Source organism: Neoarius graeffei, chromosome 16, assembly GCF_027579695.1.
Source record: "Neoarius graeffei isolate fNeoGra1 chromosome 16, fNeoGra1.pri, whole genome shotgun sequence".
Lineage (NCBI taxonomy): Eukaryota > Metazoa > Chordata > Actinopteri > Siluriformes > Ariidae > Neoarius > Neoarius graeffei.
The window spans coordinates 31,523,570-31,545,516 of record NC_083584.1 but is presented as its reverse complement, the minus strand read 5'-3'; the positions used below and the strand labels follow the sequence as shown (position 1 = coordinate 31,545,516).

Genomic DNA, 21,947 nt, shown 5'->3' with positions numbered 1-21,947 from the left:
ACACACACACACACACACACACACACACACACACACACACACAAAATTACAGTAAATAGACTAAAAACAGTAATTTATTTCTCCAGGCCACACTGACAGAGCAGCTTTTATTCCCTGTTTATCCCACAATAAAGCTATTATTGCCTTGAATATAATGACCAGTACTATGGGCAATTAGCCAACTTGTTGCATTACATTTTTCTAGATTTTTCTGCTGTCATGCCTTGTACAGGTTAATTGTAATAGTGGCCTGGAGAAGCACAAACCTTTTCATCATTTATTTAAGTATAACATACCGTTTTACATTTATCACTGTTTTGTTTTTGGTTTCCCTCGTTAATTTAGACTTTAAATTTTGGGGGTAAAGACAGCCCATGTTTTTTTTTTTTAAAGCTGAATCAGACCTGGCGGCACGGTGGTGTAGTGGTTAGCGCTGTCGCCTCACAGCAAGAAGGTCCTGGGTTCGAGCCCCGGGGCCGGCGAGGGCCTTTCTGTGCGGAGTTTGCATGTTCTCCCCGTGTCCGCATGGGTTTCCTCCGGGTGCTCCGGTTTCCCCCACAGTCCAAAGACATGCAGGTTAGGTTAACTGGTGACTCTAAAGTGACCGTAGGTGTGAATGTGAGTGTGAATAGTTGTCTGTGTCTATGTGTCAGCCGTGTGATGACCTGGCGACTTGTCCAGGGTGTACCCCGCCTTTTGCCCGTAGTCAGCTGGGATAGGCTCCAGCTTGCCTGCGACCCTGTAGAAGGATAAAGCGGCTAGAGATAATGAGATGAGATGAATCAGACCTCACAAACAATCTTGCTTTACAAAATTACATATGTGTGAAGCCCCTCACATGACATTCAGAAGACAGAAAAAAAGCCAGCATGAACATCGCCATTATAGAAATTCAACCTGTTATGAAATTAGAAAATTGGAAATGAGTAAACTAGTTAAAAAAAGAATGACAGTGACAAAATTGATATTTTGAGCCTAAATATATGGGATGCTGTTCAAGGGGAAAAACATGTATGGTATGTATGTATTTCAAAACACTGTTTTTCAAAATTATTGCTTCTCATACAAGTGATACACGATTTGGCCAAAAGTATGTGGACATCTGACCATCACACCCACGTGTTATGCTGTAGCATTAATATTTCCTTCGCTGGAGCTAACGAGCCAAGACAAAACCATGTTTGAGCACATCAATGCCCCTGCGCACAAAGCAAGGTTTATATGGACATACTTTAAATACGTTAAAGTTGGAATGTAGGAAGTTGAGTGGGCTGCACAGGACCCCAATCCCACTGATCACGTTTGGGTTAAATTACAACCCTGACTGCACCCCAGTCTCTCAACATCATTTCTAGACTTCCCTCATGCTGTTGTGGCAGAATGGGCACAAATCCCCACATGTTTCAGAAATCAAGCAGAAAGCCTTCCCAGAACAGTGCAAGTTATTCAGACAGCAAAGGGGGAACTAATTCAGGAATGGGATGTTCAACAAGCACATAGGGGTGTAATGGTCAGGTGTCCACATACTTTTGGCTATATAATGTATTACTGAAGCCTCTGGGGAGAAAATAACAGTACCGAATCTCTTCCTGTGATGTCTAACTAGGCTAGAAAAACTTGAAGAAGGATCTTTGACAACTCCTTCACACACAACATTTCAGCCTCTGTTTTATTCTTAGATTTGTGTGTGTGTGAATATATTCCTAGAACAAGAACTCAAAAGGTTCCAGGAACTATGCCTCAAGAACAATAAGCCCTGGTTTATTCTGTGGAAATGCAGCTATACGTCTTAAAATACTATGGTGGTAAATGGGACAGAAATGTTTATGCATTTTCTCTCACTTACCATAAGGAGCCCTTTGTAGGCATAGACGATCCCAAGCCAAATGGTCATATGTGTGTTCTCACAGTGCTCCAGGAAGGGCCTGATAGCCATATCTCGCCCCTGAGGGTCCGCCTGCAGAGATACAGAATGGGGAAGGGGACACAGTGAGAATTGCCACCATGACTGTAATAATATCACATGCCACATAAGACTCCATGGTTTCACAAGCTCGTGGTCGTGCTGTGTCTCTTTCAGAACATGAAAAGCCATTTACTCAATAGCAGTATTAAAAGGAGCAGTTAGGATCACCATGAGTTGTTTAAAAAATATTCTATTCCCTTTCCTTTTTATGAAACTCAAGTGCGCATGAAGATGGAGTAATTAATACCTGTTATGCTTGTGGTATTCATGGCTACACATGGCGCTCTTTCATTAAGTGCTGTGTTCAGACCTCTCACCTCCTACACCTCTGTCACAGGGGACTTGGAGGACATTCAAACTCCCCAGACAGCACCGAACACTATAGAAACAGGTCATGTGATTTCCCCCAGGTGGGATACCACTTGCTGGTCTCTCCAAAAGGCCATGATAATAAGCCAATTAGCTCTGCAGGATGCCAGAGAAGTAAAGCTGATAAACAATATAACTTGGTCAGACATTGAACGCCTGATGTATTTACGTACAACAGACTGGTCTGCAGTAGAAAATAGGTCAGTGCTGCATTGTGTAGTGAAGGAAGTCTGTGAAGTGAGTATTTTTTTTTTTTATTTTTGGTCTGTACACACACTCCAAAGGCAATCAGACTCCAACAAACTCTTTGCTGTCCCACTTTAAAAAACTTTTCAGTATTCTATGGATGCAGCGCCTCCTCAAAAATGCACTCTGTCACAGACACACAGTAACACCCTCTAGTAATTCTTTCCACCTTGGTACGGTGTACCGAGGCCAGCCTTTTATCTGCTCCTTGTCTAAACAGGTTATAAATAAAGGCTAATAAAATTCACAAACTGATAGACTGCACAAAGGAGTTTACAATTCAGTGCGGTTGCTCACTGTCTCAAGGAATCAACTGATTAACAAAACACAACTTTGTTTCTGTGAGCATTTATGGGATTTCACCAAAAATTGTGCACCAAGTCTTCACACTTACCATGAATGCCTGGTCTCACTAACACCCTTGTGGCTGAGTGTGCACAAATCACTACAACTATGTTTCAAAATCTAAAAATTGTGGAAGTTATTATAATAGCAACAAGGGACCAGTTCTGAGTTAATGCCCATGGTTTTGGAATAGGCAAATATGGGTGTGATGATCAGGTGTCCACATTCTTCTTCTACAGTTGTGCTTGAAAGTTTGTGAACCCTTTAGAATTTTCTATATATTTCTGCATAAAATATGACCTAAAACAACATCAGATTTTCACACAAGTCCTAAAAGTAGATAAAGAGAACCCAGTTAAACAAACGAGACAAAAATATTATACTTGGTCATTTATTTATTGAGGAATATGATCCAATATTACACATCTGTGAGTGGCAAAAGCATGTGCTTTCAGTATCTGGTGTGACCCCCTTGTGCAGCAATAACTGCAACTAAACGTTTCTGGTAACTGTTGATCAGTCCTGCACACTGGCTTGGAGGAATTTTAGCCCATTCCTCTGTACAGAACAGATTCAGCTCTGGGATGTTGGTGGGTTTCCTCACATGAACTGCTCACTTCAGGTCCTTCCACAACATTTCGATTGGATTAAGGTCAGGACTTTGACTTGGCCATTCCAAAACATTAACTTTATTCTTCTTTAACCATTCTTTGGTAGAACGACTTGTGTGCTTAGGGTCGTTGTCTTGCTGCATGACCCACCTTCTCTTGAGATTCAGTTCATGGACAGATGTCCTGACATTTTCCTTTAGAATTTGCTGGTATAATTCAGAATTCATTGTTCCATCAATGATGGCAAGCCATCCTGGCCCAGATGCAGCAAAACAGGCTCAAACCATGATACTACCACCACCATGTTTCACAGATGGGATAAGGTTCTTATGATGGAATGCAGTGTTTTCCTTTCTCCAAACATAACGCTTCTAATTTAAACCAAAAAGTTCTATTTTGGTCTCATCCATCCACAAAACATTTTTTCAATAGCCTTCTGGCTTGTCCACGTGATCTTTAGCAAACTGCAGACCAGCAGCAATGTTCTTTTTGGAGAGCAGTGGCTTTCTCCTTGCAACCCTGCCATGCACACCATTGTTGTTCAGTGTTCTCCTGATGGTGGACTCATGAACATTAACATTAGCCAATGTGAGAGAGGCCTTCAGTTGCTTAGAAGTCACCCTGGGGTCCTTTGTGATCTCGGCGTCTATTACACACCTTGGTCTTGGAGTGATCTTTGTTGGTCGACCACTCCTGGGGAGGGTAACAATGGTCTTGAATTCCCTCCATTTGTACACAATCTGTCTGACTGTGGATTGGTGGAGTCCAAACTCTTTAGAGATGGTTTTGTAACCTTTTCCAGCCTGATGATCATCAACAACGCTTTTTCTGAGGTCCTCAGTAATCTCCTTTGTTTGTGCCATGATACACTTCCACAAACATGTGCTGTGAAGATCAGACTTTGATAGATCCCTGTTCTTTAAATAAAACAGGGTGCCCACTCACACCTGATTGTCATCCCACTGATTGAAAACACCTGACTCTAATTTCACCTTCAAATTAACTGCTAATCCTAGAGGTTCACATACTTTTGCCACTCACAGATATGTAATATTGGCTCATTTTCCTCAATAAATAAATGACCAAGTATAATATTTTTGTCTCATTTGTTTAACTGGGTTCTCTTTATCTACTTTTAGGACTTGTGTGAAAATCTGATCATGTTTTAGGTCATATTCATGCAGAAATATAGAAAATTCTAAAGGGTTCACAAACTTTCAAGCACCACTGTATGCCCTGATGCCCCTCCTGGGGTATAGGCCATTGACAAGGGATCTCCAGAGGATCCGGTCCTGTGCTTTTCCTTCTATCTGAGTCCAGGTGTACCCCAGCCTCTTGATGTCTGTCAGGAGATCTCTTCGCCAGGTGTTCTTTGGCTGACCTCTTCTCCTAGGTGTCCACATACTTTTGGCCATATAGTGTATCTCGGTCTCTACACTCGAAGCAAAAAGGTTGAATTTATAACCCTCAAAGGTTCTTCAGTTATCCTTTTAGGTTCCATGTAGACCACTACATCTGAGCATTTCAAAGAAATGATTCCATTCAAAACCCTTTTAGAAAACAGTACCATTAGCTATACAAGGAACCCTTCAAGAACTACTGTTTTTTTTACCTAAAAATGTAACAATCAGACAATATTGAACGCTAAAAGTGTATGAACATGTCCTCTACACCAAATTATATAGATTTGTGAAATACGTGATTAAAAAAACTTTCATCATTTCAAGATTTTGCTTTAGACAGACAAGCCGTGTCGTGTGATGTTGCCAGGCAACTGCCAATGGGCCGAGCGGCACTGCTTATTGGGCGCTGCTGTCATTTCTCAGCGCATTAGTCCCCTAATGTAATTGTTCATCACAGACTGGAAAGGGCAACTGACAGGATGTCTGCAGAGACATGGAGACAAGGGGACATGGGCAACGATGTGTAGAGTCCCTCAGTGGAAGCAAAAAAAAAAGAGAGCGAGAGAGAGAGTCTCTGTGGTTCCTGTTCGGAGTAGAAAGAAGGGACTTATGGAGACATAGTGGAGGAAAAGGAGTGCTCACTCATTGTCAGCCAAAGGGATGATAGTGGGGGAGAGAAAGATAGCAGGAGAAAGAAAGTCATCAACCCCCTTGACAACACCTTTCCATCACCTAAGAAAGTAATAACAGAGGGAACACAGGAACATGAGAATGTTGACCTGTGCTTCTGAACACTCTCTGGCAGCATGTGTGACACTATAATAGAATAAGAGATTGCTCAGCGTCAATCAAAGCAGCGATTATGTACAAGTTATGTACAATGCCGATAGCTACCGTACGTGAAGTGTTCGGTAAGTACAGAGATGTCTATGGGTTTGAGAGTTTTGCATGTTTTCCCCTGTGCATTTGGATTTCTTTTGGATTCTCTGGTTTTCTCCCACTGCCCAAAAGAAGACAAAGAAGAAGAAGCCTTTATTTGTCACATGCACACTTAAGCACAGTGAAATTTGTCCTCTGCATTTAACCCATCTGAAGCAGTGAACACACATGCACACACACAAGTGAGCAATGAGCACACACACATACCCAGAGCAATGGACAGCTAAGCTGCAGCACCCGGGGAGCAGCGGGGGGTTAGGTGCCTTGGCACTTCAGCCCAAGGCCGCCCCATGTTAACCTAACCACGTCTTTGAACTGTGAAGGAAACTGGAGCACCCGGAGGAAACCCGCAGAGACACCGGGAGAACATGCAAACTCCACAGAACCCAGAACCTTCTTGCTGTGAAGTGACAGTGCTAACCACTACACTACCATGCCGGTAGGGGGACTGGCTATGCTAAATTGCCCCTCGGTGTGAATGACTATGTGAATGTGTGTGAATGGTGCCCTGTGATGGACTGGAGTCCCATCTAGAGTGAATTCTCTGTGTTGTTGAGATGGCTCTGGATTCACTGTGACCCAGATTAGGATAAAACGTTTACTGAAAATGAATGAATTAAAAATAATAATAATAATAATCCCAGTACTTCTTTCAAAGGAACCTCACAAAGGAATTTACACACATTTGGATTTGCACACAGTTTGCAAGTCTTGTGTACATGTACAGATGTGGATAACCACAGTCCAGATCTGTAATTTCCCCCCATCGTCTCCATGCTGTGCCAAGCAGAGCAAGCACAGAAGCAGAAAATCAAACAACTGTCATTCCATGTGGCGACACACGTCCCTGTATAATATGTGGAACAAGAAAAGGTCTCGGGGCAAAAGACATGATGTTTAGGAGTTCTGTTTGAATTTTAGGACGAACCTGACTGCTTTCAATGCACCAAAGTCACACACACAAACTCAGAGCATAAACTCTGTGGAACGCAGAGAAATTTAGATTTTTTTTTTCATTCACATTGCAACCACATTGCAACATTTACACAGTCCCTCTGCACCTTCGCCAGCAAGCAACTGAGTACGCACTCTTGCTATAATCAGGCAAGGTGAGGGAGCTGAGAACTGGTGTGGCCTCTGTGTTCCCAGTGGAGCTCCAAATAAGGTCTAGCTACTCAAGCCTGAGCAACTCTCCAATCCACCTGCCACAGGGAGACGAGTCTCTCTGGATCATCGTCGTCCTCCACCTCCACCTTCTCACTGCTGCTTATTTCAGGCTCTAAACTCCACTTCAAAAGCAGGGACTTCAAAGTGCCAGTGCTGCAGTGCTCGCGGCAGCACCCGGGAGCTGCCAGAACTGATTTATTAGAAGCTAAATGCGTCATTAAACTAAGCATCTAACCCTGAACATCACACATGTTTAAATATGCAAATGCGAACGTGTGGTGCGTTGTATCTTGGATTACACCCTTTGTTACGGAAGCTGAAAAGGGATTTTTATTGCTGCCATTCTTTAATCTAATGCTTCGTCATAACCCAGGTTTAATCAGAACTCCCATCTGCTTGCTCTCTCTGTGAAGCAAAGACACAGATGACTTTTACCAAGCTGCTGTCACGTGATGACTAGGAGTATCTTTACTGGCATAATTACCTTCCCTGCCCTCTTGCACACACGCAAAGAGAGATAATTGGGCTCCTGCATTTGAAATTGTGTGCTATGTATACGCACACTATCTATCTATCTATCTATCTATCTATCTATCTATCTATCTATCTATCTATCTACACACACACAGTTGTGGTCAAAAGTTTATATACAGTGACATGAATATCATCTTGGATATGAATGGGCTTTCAGTAATTTCTTTGAACTGTTCTTTTTTGTGGTAGAATGATTGTACAGGATACATCTTTAATAAAAAAACACTAATTTGGTGCACAAGTTTTAATTTTCTTTGGGTTTACTGAAATCAGCACAAGGTCAAAATTATACACACAGGGTCAAAAATATACATACAGCACACCTAATATTTGGGTAAAATGTCTCTTTGCAAGATTCACCTTGACCAAACATGAACAAGCTTCTGGCAGAATTCTGGTTGGATATTTCATGACTCTTCATGATAGAATTGGTAGAGTTCAATTAAATTTGTTTTTTTTTCTTGGCATGGACTCTACTTATAAGCATGGTCCATATATTTTCAATAGGGTTGAAGTCAGGGCTTGTTTTAAGCTTAATGTTAGCCTGCTTTATCCTCCACAACCAGCTCTGATGTGTGTTTGGGTTCATTGTCCTGTTGTAACTCCCAAGTCGTGTTCAAGTTTCTGATGGTTTATGCTGAAGAATTCTTCCTCCTTCATTATTCCATCCACTTTATGCAGTGAACCAGTTCCACTGGGAGCAAAACAGCCCCAGAGCATGAGGATCCTACCACCAGCTGGTACAGTGTCCCTCTGTGCATGGTGGTCATTGTGGCCAAACAACTCAATCTTTGTTTCATGTGACCATACAGCTATCCTCCAGAAGGCTTTTTCTTTGTCTGTGTGGTCAGCTTCAAACTTAAGCTTGAAGGTGTCAATTTCAGAGCAGGGGGTTATTTCTTGGATAGCAGCCTCTTAGTCCATGGTGATCTGAACTGTAGACAGTGATCCATCAGCTTCCAGTTCATGGCAGGGCTGTGCCATGGTGGTTCCCAGGTTGTTCCTGACCATCCAAACCAATTTCCTTTCAGCTGAGGGTGACAGTTTGGGTTTTCTTGAAGCAAAGTGGCTTGGCAAAGTGACTACACCTCACAATAACTCCGACACAGTTGTTTGAACTGATTTTGGAATTTGCAATTGTTTAGAAATGGCTCCAAGAGACATTCCGGAGTTGTGTATATCTGCGATCCTCTTTCTCAGATCTGCACTGAGCTGCTTGGACTTTCCAATTTTACTGTATGTTGGTCAATCCAATGATTACTGTAAACAAACCCTTTTTATGAAGGCACAGAGAAGCTGCCAGCTGTAGTTAATCATGATCACTAACAGGAAGTTAAGAGACCTCGGCTTTGGCAAGATAAGAGACATTTTGGAAGTTTCAGCACCTTTGAATTAATGATCTTCATGCTATAACATTCATGTCACTGTATATAAACTTCTGACCACAACTGTATGTTATATATTAGTTTTGTTTTCTGGTCTTTTAAATACAAGCTCACAGTGCAGCTAACATTACATTAACATTACAGGCATTTAGCAGATGCTCTAGTGACATACAACATACCCAGAGCAACCTGGGGAACAGTTGGGGGTTAGGTGCCTTGCTCAGGGACACTCCAGCCATTCCTGCTGGTCCAGAGAATCAAACCAGCAACCTTTTGGTCCCAAAGCTGCTTCTCTAACCATTAGGCCATGGCGTCCCCCTTATTTTCTTCCCACAAGGAATATGTGCCTGCTTGCATGTCCATACTTTCTCATTGAGTCAGCGACAAACTATCATTCCTGATCCCTCATTAAGAACACTCTGCCTTCCCTGGCCCTTTGGTATCCAGGACATAGACTCCAAGTGGTGTTTGATGGAGTGGGATTAGTCTTCATCATTCTCCGTCTGCTGCCCCAGTGATCACAGATGTATATAGGCATACACAAATGTGCGTGCAGACGCATGTACACATACTGTTGTGGAAACTTCACACCACAGCACAATTCCTCAGAGAGATACAGTCTTAGTAAAAGCAAAACTTGGCAGTATGCACTACTATGTGTAAGAATAATGTGTGTCAGGAATAAAGCATGACAGTGTTTGCAGTTATAGGAAAGTAATCAGTGAGACGATGGTGTAATGACGGCTGACGCAAACTGTTAGTTGATTATTTTTTGATAAGGGTTTTCTTTCCCTTATACAGCAGCAATATGCAAAGGATTACATACTTTCCTTTATTAATGAATGACACATCATACTTTTTTATCTATTTATGGTTACATTTAACGATGTGGAACATCTGCTAGACTAGTTAGTTCCTGTTATCGCTTATATCATAGGAGTTAAAGAGTGTCATTCCCTCACCGGCATCTTTTTTCTCTATTGAAATTAATAAGACAAAAAAATATATAATACAGCTTGTCATGTTCTCAAGAAATCGGAAAGCGCAAAATCCTCTATCCTGAAGACTTTCCTGTGGCAAAAAACTTGAACGAACAGCTTTATCTGTGACTGTTACAAGGCTCATGCCTCTAGAGCAGGGGTCACCAAACTTTTTGCTCTGGGGGCCACACTGTCGTTCCTGACTGTGATGGGGGGCCGGGGTCGGGTCTATATAACATAGAATTGTATGACCCAGACAAATATGACCACCAGCAGGCCTCATTGTGTAGTAGAGATTACTAGTCTGGCACAGCCATCCACACTACTATATCCCCACTACTAGATCAACACTTAATTCCTGGCACATATTTGTTTATCTTTACTAGTGGTTTGCAAAAGTAGTAATCGAGATCTTCACACTTGGTTTTAATTTGAAATACCACAGATATTCCATTTATTTATTTTCTAATAAAAATAACATCAAAGCTGTCAAGGTAAGAAACATCTGCCTAGTTGAGGTGATTGACACTGGCAAAGGTGAGTGGAAAATTATAAATTGTAGGTAGGCCTGTTGATATTATTAATAATAATTGTGTGCAGCACTTAATAAAGGTCAAATAAATAGGCCTATAAAATAAATACATTAAAAAAAACAGTGAAATTATAATATGAGCAGTAGATCAATAGATCACAGCAGTTGTGCTGTGTCCTGCACGTCACTGCTCTCATCCATGGCCAAAGCAAAAAACTCGAATTCTGACGCTTTCTCATTCAGCTGGTCATACACGTTGTCCCCCAAATCTTCGGTTCGCCTGGTCATAGTAGGTGCGGAGAGACTCACCGTGTTGAGCACATCCTTCTTGTCGGGACACGCCTCCTCGGCCACAGCAAGCATGCATACTTTAACAAAGTCCCCATCAGTAAACGGCTTTCCATGGGTAGCTAGTAGGTGAGCTACCTTATAGCTAGCTCGGACAGCAGCCTGGTTGATCTGGGTTTGGCGAAGGAATACATTCTGTTGTGCAGCCAGTCCGCATTTCATCCTCCGAATCCTGTCTTCTCTTGTTTGCCCTCGCAAACTAGCATACTCTTTGTGGCGGGTTTCGTAGTGACGACGCAGATTATATTCTTTGAAAACCGACACACTTTCTTTACATACAAGACAAACTGCACGGTCCTTACACTGAACGAAAAAATAATCGGTGGTCCACTGTTCTTTAAAAACTCTGCACTCTTTGTCAGCTTTTCGCTTACCGCTAGCCATTTTACTGTCCTGAACACTGACAGTTCTCTGCGCGTGCGCTGCCTGTCACTGCTTGATCGCGAGCATATGACGAAAATTCGGAAAATATGAATAGTTCATTTTATAACTAAATATCAATTTTAATTGATAAAATCAACAAAATACAAGATGCAGACGTTATTATTTGTCAAAAAGCAATTTAAAAAAAAAATAGGCCATGACCACTTTTGGGGATTGCCTCATAGGGCTGGTTCAGTTGGTGTCGGAGTCGGCCCGCGGGCCGTAGTTTGGTGACCCCTGCTCTAGAGACTCCTTCCACGAATATTAAACATCAATAAATGTCACCTTACAGAAAGTTTCATCATAGCAACAATTATCTTTTTCTGTTATATATTATCAGAGCTACTGTTTACAGAAAACACATCAATGCTTATGTCACATTTCAGGCTATAGGTCAGGATTTTAATGTTATTTTTTTTTAATGTAAAAGTCTACATTTTACCCCAAAAGTTCAATACGTTGTCTACAGAGCTACCGGTATGCACTTATTAATTTATCCTTTAAAAAAACAAAAACAAAACAGTTATTCCTCAGCATAAATGCCATTATTTTTCCTGCTCCTGCAGTTCACTTACCCTCTGTTGATTCAGAGGATATATATAAGCTCTCGGTCTCATCTGCGGAAATTACCTCTGTGTTAACATTAATTGAACAGGATTGTGTTTGGCAAGCAATGAGTGAGCGTGATATCGTTCGACATTGTTAATTTGCTTCAAGACACCAAGTGATCTGGGTCATAATGTTATCAGCTATCATGATTGCACATAAAGCTGTTATCATAGCCTGCCCGAGTCTGTATCACTTGACACTACAGGTGATTTGAAATTCATTGTAAAAATACAGTATGTAAAAGATGAATGGGGTTTTGGAAATATGGATTGAGTATAAAATGTGTGTGAAATGGTATGGGTAAAATACTGTATTTCCCACACAGGGGCAGTTTAGCTACAGAAATTTTGCCTCTCCTTTGCGCTGTCTCTCCTTCTGTCCATGTTTCTGTCTAATTGTGTCCTTAGAGGCTAGTTACCATGAGGCCAGTGGTACACAATGTTATTTAAGTGTGTGTGTTATGCTCAGTTATATAGAACGTCTGCTTATTTTGCCTGAACTGTTGATCACACGTGGATAGGTCAATATGATGTGAAGAAAATGTGCTTACTTTAGAACTTACTTACATGCAACTGAAAAACTCAAATCTTGATGTAACACATTTTGAAATGAGTGTGTCTAGTGAAATTGAATAAACTACACACACAAGCACACAGCCTACAGCATCAGCACAGCAGGTCACAGCTCACAGTGTCAGCGTTAGACAAGCTCGTTTTCATCCTCTTCCTCTCTGTCAAAGAGTATCAAGAGAACCAGTGTAAAATCCCCTCTCTCTTTTAAAGCCATGTTTCCTATCAAGTTCTCCAGTCGACAGGTGAGCCCTGCCCATCGAGGTCATGTGACTCCCTTTCTCACTAATCAGCAAGGTCATGCAACTCTATTCCTCGTCCCTACAGCAACCCTCAGGCTGTGATCTAACTGCTGGCTCTGGAGAGGAGTTTAATGATGTACACAGCAGTATAATCACGAGTATAGAATATTGAGAACATGCTGCTGAGAACATACTATACATGGACAAATATTGTAAGCATGGAAGGGTCATATGTTTGGCAAAAATAATCACATTAATTGACACCAGCTATTTGATAGAAAGTCCTTTTAATTTTTTTTTAGTTATTCCTCCTTTTCCTATTCTTGCATGTGTTTAACACGTCTTCTGTTCTAAATATCTGATTATTAGTACCTCTTATAATTACCACACAATACATAGTGCAGTGGTTAGCACTGTTGCATCACAGCAAGAAGGTTCTGGGTTCGAGCCCAGTGGCTGATGGAGGCCTTTCTGTCTGGAGTTTACATGTTCTCCCCGTGTCTGCTTAGGTTTCCTCCGGGTGCTCTGTTTTCCCCCACAGTCCAAAGACATGCAGTTAGGTTAACTGGCTACTCTAAATTGCCCGTGGGTGTGTGTGTTTGTGTAGAAAGGAACTGGCCACCGTACTGCTGCAATTCTGGCCAAGTCAACCAAACATGGTTTGCCTCGAGCCTGGATCGGGTTCGGCAGTGACGACAACGATATACCAAAAAGACAATTCTTACTGTCCTTTACTAAATAGCCGATTTGATATGCTTTATATGTCATGAATCTACCCAAATAGGTGCAGGACAAGACAAGTAAGCTGAATGTAGAAGCCAGACGAATAGGACTGAAGATCAATGTAGAGAAGACTAAGATAATGAGAATTAACTCCAGAAACCAAGGCAGAGTAACCATCGATGGACAAGATATCGAGGATGTTGAAGAATATACTTACGTAGGAGCTACAGTCTGTAAAGAGGTGGCATGAAAGACTTAAAGAGCCGTCTCTCAAAAGTCAGGGGTGCTTTTGTGAGATTGAAGAAGATCTGGAGATCCAACAACATATCAAGAAGAACAAAACTGAAGTTGTTCAAGACACTAGTTGTGTCAGTCCTTTTATACGGTTGCGAAACATGGAAAATGAATCAAGCAGACAACAGAGTAGTAGGCGTTTTCAGAATAAGTGCCTCAGACAAATTCTACGAATCCACTGGGAACATCATGTGACCACTGAAAAATTACTTGAGAATGCAGATATGAAACCATTTAGCGCAGAATTGAGACGGCAATGATAGAAGACGATTGGCCACATTCGAAGACAAGCAACAGCAACACAGCGATGACTTGGGCGCCAGACGGGAAAAGAGGGTGACCAAAACCCACCTGGAGATGTACAGTGGAGAAAGAGAGAGGAGTGGGATGGGGCTTATGGGATGAGGCATGAGTGACTGCAGCGGACAGGAAGAAGTGTAGGAACTCTGTGGAGGCCTTATGTGCCACTCGGCGCACAGAAGACAGGTAACAGGAATCTACCCAAAGTCAAATAAATTATAATGCTTTAGGAGCAATTCCAGCGTTATGGACGTGACACTTGAACTCAAAATGGCAACAAATGACCCAGTGCATGTTTTATTGTCTCCCAGTATTTAAACAGGTGTTGCATATTTTAAGGCTGTACCATACTGGAGAAGTGATAGAACAAGAACAATTCCCATAGTACATCTAGGGCATGCCAGAAAACGCCAATAAAAGATGCGTTATGGACGTGACAGAAAAAGTATCACTTTTCTTGGGTGACTGTACATTTTTATCAAACTCTGTGAAACTGTAAACCTAATGTCGAAATGGAGATATCCATTTGATAGAGGGGTCCAAGGTGAATATTAAAAAATCTTTGTTTAAAATATTTTGTATTTCATGCAGAGTTTCGGAAGGAAAAGTCAGCGTTATGGATGTGACGCGTCTGAAATAGACATGGCATATGTTTAGAAAATCAGCAATTTAACCACCATAACCCTTTGAAAAACTCTCTAAATATCAGCTAAAACTATCAAAGTTCTTAAATAATATTTAGGATGGCTATTGTTTTGCTGTTTTGTGGATTTTAGCATACATTTCTGTGGCTTGTGGCAATAATATAGAATTGTACATGATCATAGTTGATTTTAGCTTGGGTTTTACATTATAAGAAAGAAAGACAGACAGTGACACATTAGGTTGGTTACAAATTGGTTCAACTTATTCACATCTGTAAAATACAGGCCTAGGTGATATCTCTGGGAGTGGTTTTGATGTATTACATGTTGCTTTATTTTTGCATGGTGAGGTTGACATTTACATGGAATTGCCCTTATACAGGGTGTTTCAAAAAATTTGATATCATTTCACAATCTAATAACTTTGTCAATTCTCGTTCAACTGACCTCAAATTTGAACAGCATGTTTGGAAACAGGTCAAAATTTTATATTGAATGTTTTTGTTTTTATCTTTTTAGGTATAGAAATGCCATTCACTGTAAAAGAAAAGGCGTTTTGTGTTAGAGTACGCTCGAACACAGCCGAACAAGACCGTGCAGCATACGTTTATGAAAGAATTCTCTAAAAATGTACTGTTACCAGAAAAGACTGTTACCAAAGACATGCTGCAGCGTGTTTGGCAGGAGCTGGACTACGGACTTGATGTGTGCCGTGTCTCAGGCGGCGCGCATATTGGAAATTTGTGAAATCATTCGTGGAATCCATATACCTTAGAATTTCTCATTCAAATTTTGAGGAATAAATCTTATATTGCTCAACATTACGCCTGTTCAATTTCATTTGCCTAGACTATGTAGTTTCTGGAATATTTACATCTCAAATAATATCAAATTTTCTAAACACCTTGTGTTATCTGGCTTTATTTAACACATTAGTTCACATGAACAAACCATGGATTTCAGCATTAAAACAATACAAAGCATTACCAAAGCAACACTTTTTATTATTTTTAAAAAAGTCAAAAAGGCAGTCAACCCTCACATTTACCAATATTCATACCATCAGTTAAGCCTACATAGGAACAACGTGTTTGTGGTTGTTAACTGGCAAATATCAGAACTTTTCACTTTCCCTGAAAAGCACTAATTCCTGGTCATGTGTATTTGAATTAGGAAATTGAAAATGTCGCTGCATAAATATCATAAATACTTTTAGCCACAGTGACACACGTTGTGGCTCAGTGTGAGAGTGGAGTCATTCCACCCCTATACCACTGATACGACAGCATCATGCCTTAGGACGTCTGAATGCTTCCATATGCTCTCTCTCTCTCGTTCTCTCTCATACCAATGAATAACAGCAAAGCAATGTCATTATCATGTCATGAGTATTTTGCAAAAAGCTTGTCTCTCGGTCTGTTATTCCAGTATAATCTCATACTATCTATCAATCAAAAGTAGTCAGCTGTCAATCAGACGTATGTCAGTTACAAACACTTGCCATTCTTATCTGCTCACGAATATAGCACAAATCTGTCTTTCGCTTGTGTTTAAGCCTTTGGAAAGCTGTTCAAGTACTCATAACTTGTATTTAGGGCACAAGAATACAGCCTCAGATAGGAGCGTGTGCTCTCGGCACTACTCTCCTCTACTGGGCAGCTTTATGAGAGCAGGCAGCATTCCAACAGTCTGTCTGTTTAGCGGCACAGTGAAACGCTGCTTTGCTGCCATGCTGACGCACTGAAGGCACTGCAGCTCACAGTGGTACATGCCAGAGACAGAAGGACACAGTCGGAGAAGCCACTATGAATTTGAGACGATGAAAGGTGTGATGTGTAATCAGTATCGCAAGCATAAATATTCAGGCTCTTCATTTGTCTCTTATGGATGGACTGGAATGTTTGCTTGTTCCGCTGTGTTAGTAATAGCGGAAAAAAATATTGATTCATTTAAAAACAAATAGACATATAATTGGAAATGGAACATTGATACAGTTGCTTGAGGACACAGAAAGACACGTGGATATACAATATGCAAATGTAATTAGTTTAGCCATTTTAATTACGTAAATAAGAGAAGGAAAGAGAAAGAAAGCCAGTGAGAGAGAGAGAGAGAGAGAGAGAGAGAGAGAGAGTGACAAATGACATAATGATTAATACTATGGAACTCTATTCATCTGTTTCCATGGCTACAGAAGAACAGCTCCGTTCTCCCTCTGCTGGAACATTCTGCTTTCTGACAATAAACCGGCTTTTCGTAACTTCACTTACAATCATAAATCATTCAGCACACTCAACTTGTGAAATATCTCACAGTTGGACAGAATATTGGAATATAACTCAAACCCCCCCCAATAGGTTATGGTTGTGCGCTTATGTGCGGGTGTACACGATGTGTGTATGGGGTGATGTGGTAAACCAGGGTCTGGCTGGAGGACTGGAGGGAAAGCTGCAGGCTGGACCAGTCTGTGTGCTGGCAGTGTGTCAGGGGTGCAGGGTAGGAGAGAGGAGGGATAGAAGAGGAATGAGACTGGAGGGAGTTGGAGAGCCATGTGGCTGCCAGGCTGACAGTCTTGCTGTCAGATGGTCAGAGCCGGTTTGTTATTGGAGCTCAGCTGCACAGTCTGGAAACAGAGACACTCACAACAGACCTGATAACCAACAGGGGGTGCCAGAGAGGTAACACAGCTTGTGCTGGAACACTTTATTTTTTCTTAAATTAACCTTATTTATCGCACACACAAGTGCATAATAATTGGTTTTGCATACAGCTTGTTTTTGTTGTTGCGTTTTTCACAACCGTTTCAAGACTTTAGTCACTTGGCCCTATCCAATTTGCTTCATCAGTGCATATCACTGTTTTTAAATGAATCCCTTATTCTAAATTAATGACTTCCACCTAATTTGTCACATCACACTGATACCATTGAGAAATGCCTGTGAGAGAGAACTGGCTGATCTTTTTCCTTTTTTTTTGCAGGTTGATTTATTTAATTTCGTCCTTGTGTTTGGGGAGTCTGCCACATGCTGTTGGGCAAACTCCAAATGTGTTTTTTTTTTTCTTTAATCAATGACTTTTTTCTGGTCACTCTTCCATAAAACGGTCCTATGGACAGATATGCCCATCTCTGCTGTGGATCTCTGCAGCTCCTTCAGTGTTATCTTTGGTGTCTTTGTTGCATCTCTGATTAATGCCCTCCTTGCCCGGTCTGTGAGTTTTGGTGGGTGGCCTTCTCTTGTCAGGTTTGTAGTGGTGCCATATTCTTTCCATTTTGCTATAATGGATTTAATGGTGCTCACTGGGATATTTAAAGTTTGGGATATTTTTTATAACTCAACCCTGATCTATACTTCTCCACAACTTTGTCTCTGACCTGTTTGGAGTGCTCCTTGGTTTTCATGTTGCTTGTTTAATCGTGTTGCAGAGTCAGGGTCCTTCCAGAACAGGTTGATTTATACAGACATCATGTGACAGATCATGTGATGCTTTGGTTGCACACAGGTGGATCTTAATCAACTAATTATGTGACTTATAAAGTGAATTGGTTGGAGCAGCTCTTATTTAGGGGTTTCATACGAAAGGGGGTGAATACCTATGCACACTCCAGATTTCTGTTTTTTCATTTTAATTATTGTTTGTGTCACAATAAAACAACAATGTGCACCTTTAAAGTGGTAGGCATGTTGTGTAAATCAAATGGTGCTAACCCTCCAAAAATCCATTTCAATTCCAGCTTGTAATGTGACAAAACAGGACAATGGGGGGATGAATAATTTTGCAAGACACACACACACACACACACACACATATATATAATATATACATATATAATGGGGTGCAGAAAACTATCTCAGAATGCACAGCATTCAAATATTAAACCTTGAGGTAGATGAGCTACAACAGGAGAAGACCACATTGGGTTCCACTCCCTTCAGCCAAGAACAAGATTCTGAGGCTACAGTGAGAACAAACTCACACAAAAAGCACAGTAGAAAATGGAGGAAAGCACGCAAAAAAAGAAACACAACAGACATTCTGCTTCAGAAAAACTAGTTGCTGAGCTATAGGCACTTATTTTTTCATATGCTGATCAGTTCTCATTCTCATCTCATCTCATTATCTCTAGCCGCTTTATCCTTCTACAGGGTCACAGGCAAGCTGGAGCCTATCCCAGCTGACTACGGGCGAAAGGCGGGGTACACCCTGGACAAGTCGCCAGGTCATCACAGGGCTGACACATAGACACAGACAACCATTCACACTCACATTCACACCTACGGTCAATTTAGAGTCACCAGTTAACCTAACCTGCATGTCTTTGGACTGTGGGGGAAACCGGAGCACCCGGAGGAAACCCACGCGGACACGAGGAGAACATGCAAACTCCACACAGAAAGGCCCTCGCCGGCCCCGGGGCTCGAACCCAGGACCTTCTTGCTGTGAGGCGACAGCGCTAACCACTACACCACCGTGCCGCCCCTGATCAGTTCTGCTACAGTATTTTTTGAGTGCTCAGTTCAGTCCACTGACTTTAATGGGTCCGCATCCAAACCGCAGTCTGCCAGTTGATGACCCTGGTCTAGTGTTTACTCATTGTTTTTAACAACTACTTTACATTTAAAGTCACAACCTTATCACTTACTAGCAGAAAAGATTAAGGGCCAATCTACCACTAAGGACACCATTACTGTCTCACAGAACTGAGCAGTCTCAATCATGTGATAGAAAAGTACATTTGCATTTACATTTATGGCATTTGGCAAACACCCTTATCTAGAGCAACTTGCATTTATCTCATTTATCTCACTTGAGCATTTGAAGGTTTAGGGCCTTGTTCAGGTTCCCAGCAGTGGCAGCTTGGTTGTGCTGGGATTTTAACTCATGGCTTCCTGATCAGTAATCCAATGTCTTATCCACTGAGCTCCCACTGCCTCGGACTACATATGTGCAATACGTACTGGACAGCAGGTAGCATTAAATCCAAAACCTTATTTCCCGGATAACTTGGTATCGTGTGAATTATCAGACTAGTTCTCTTTTTCTGACGCTCTAATTTATTACTTTATCTCAAGTCCGTGGCAGGAGCCCAGCACCTGCAACCCATCACATTGAGCCAGTCCCACCATTTAAGCCATGGCACTGCATTTCATTTTTCACCAAGATACAGGCATTATGAGCGTAATGAAGAGCTGCAGAATGAGTGTCTCTGCCACAGGAGGCTTTGTTCCAGTAACATCTACTCATAAATAATGGAATGTTCATACACCAAAATAGAAATATATTAAAATATTAAATTTGAAATATTAATTTTGTCTTTTATATAATAAAAGGTAGCAAAGTATGATGATCACAAAATATCAATCTCTTAAGCTACAGTGTCTTGCAAAAGTATTCATCCCTCTTTGTGTTTGTCCTGTTTTGTCGCATTACAAGCTGGAATTAAAATGGATTTTTGGAGGGTTAGCACCATTTGATTTACACAACATGCCTACCACTTTATAGGTAAAAATTGTTGTTTTACTGTGACACAAACAATAATTAAGTTGAAAAAACAGAAATCTGGAGTGTGCATAGGTATTCACCCCTCCCAAAAGTCAATACTTTGGGGGTTACTTTTGCTGCAATTACAGCTGCAAGTCTCTTGGGGTATGTGTCTATTAGCTTAGCACATCTAGCCACTGGGATTTTTGCCCATTCCTCAAGGCAAAACTGCTCCAACTCTTTCAAGTTAGATGGGTTGCGTTGGTGTACAGCAATCTTCAAGTTATGCCACAGATTTTCAATTGGATTGAGGTCTGGGCTTTGATTAGGCCATTCCAAGACATTTAAATGTTTCCCTTCAAACCACTCCAGTATAGCTTTAGCAGTATGTTTACGGTCATTGTCCTGCTATAATGTGAACCTTCATCCCAGTCTCAAACCTCTGGCTGACTCAAACAGGTTTTCCTCCAGAATCTCCCTGCATTTAGTGCCATCCATCTTTCCTTCAATCCTGACCAGCTTTCCTGTCCTTGCAGACGGAAAAATATCCCCACAGCATGATGCTGCCACCACCATGTTTCACTGGTGTTCTCAAGGTGTTGGGTTTGCGCCACACAAGGTATTTCCCATGATGGCCAAAAAGATCAATTTTAGTCTTTTCTGACCAGAGAATCTTCGTCCATATGCGTGGGGAGTCTGCCACATGCTGTTGGGCAAACTCCAAACGTATTTTCTTAAGCAATGACTTTTTTTTGTCCACTCTTCCATAAAGCCCCGCTCTGTGGAGTGTATGGCTTAAAGTGGTCCTATGGACAGATTCTCTCATCGCCACTGTGGATCTTTGCAGCTCCTTCAGTGTTATGTTTGTTGCATCTCTGATTAATGCCCTCCTTGTCTGGTCTGTGCGTTTTGGTGGGCAGCCTTCTCTTGTCAGGTTTGTAGTGGTGCCATATTCTTTCCATTTTGCTGTAATGGATTTAAATGGTGCTCACTGGGATATTCAAACTTTGGGATATTTTTTAATAATCCAACCCTGAGCCATACTTCTTCCCAACTTTGTCTCTGACCTGTTTGGAGGCTCCTTGGTTTTCATGTTGCTTGCTTAGTAGTGTAGCAGAGTCAGGGTCCGAACAGGCTGATTTATACAGACATCATGTGACAGATCATGTGACACTTTGATTCCACACAGGTGGGTCTTAATCAACTAATTATGTGACTTATGAAGTGAATTGGTTGGACCAGCTCTTATTTAGGGGTTTCGTACGAAAAGGGGTGAATACCTATGCACACTCTAGATTTCTGTTTTTTCATCTTAATTATTGTTTGTGTCACAATAAAACAACAATTTGCACCTTTAAAGTGGTCGGCATGTTGTGTAAATCAAATGGTGCTCACCCTCCAAAAATCCATTTTAATTCCAGCTTGTAATGCGACAAAACAGCACAAATACAAAAGGGGATGAATACTTTTGCAAGACACTGTATCTAGGATTTTTAGGAGTATAGCATCAGTCATATCAATTTATGAGTCATTTTTGAAGTATTGTTGGATTAATCTCACACAGGATTTTATGTAGCTATATGAAATATGAAACAGACTTGTATTAGTATGACACCCAATAAAATGGCGAAAAAAAATTAATCTTGCTACTTTAGTAAAGTCTTTATTGAGGTGCAGTATAGTGTAGCATTGCTGCCTTACAGCTCTAGGACACCTAATTCAGTCCTTAGCTTGGGTTATTGTCCGTGCTGGGTATTACATGTTTCCTCCATGTCTGCATGGGTTTCCTCTGAGTTCTCTGGTTTCCTCCCTCCTCCCAAAAACGTCAGTAGAAGTG

General features: G+C 41.3%; 1 protein-coding gene across 1 annotated transcript in view; it reads right to left on the bottom strand.

Moving 5' to 3' along the window:
• gabbr2 (gamma-aminobutyric acid (GABA) B receptor, 2) overlaps positions 1-21,947 on the bottom strand; it is a 428,647-nt gene that overhangs the window by 16,095 nt on the left and 390,605 nt on the right. The window contains exon 14 of the mRNA XM_060942775.1: positions 1,847-1,957. Within this exon, the coding sequence (XP_060798758.1) occupies positions 1,847-1,957 (111 nt within the window). The remainder of the gene's footprint in view (positions 1-1,846; positions 1,958-21,947) is intronic.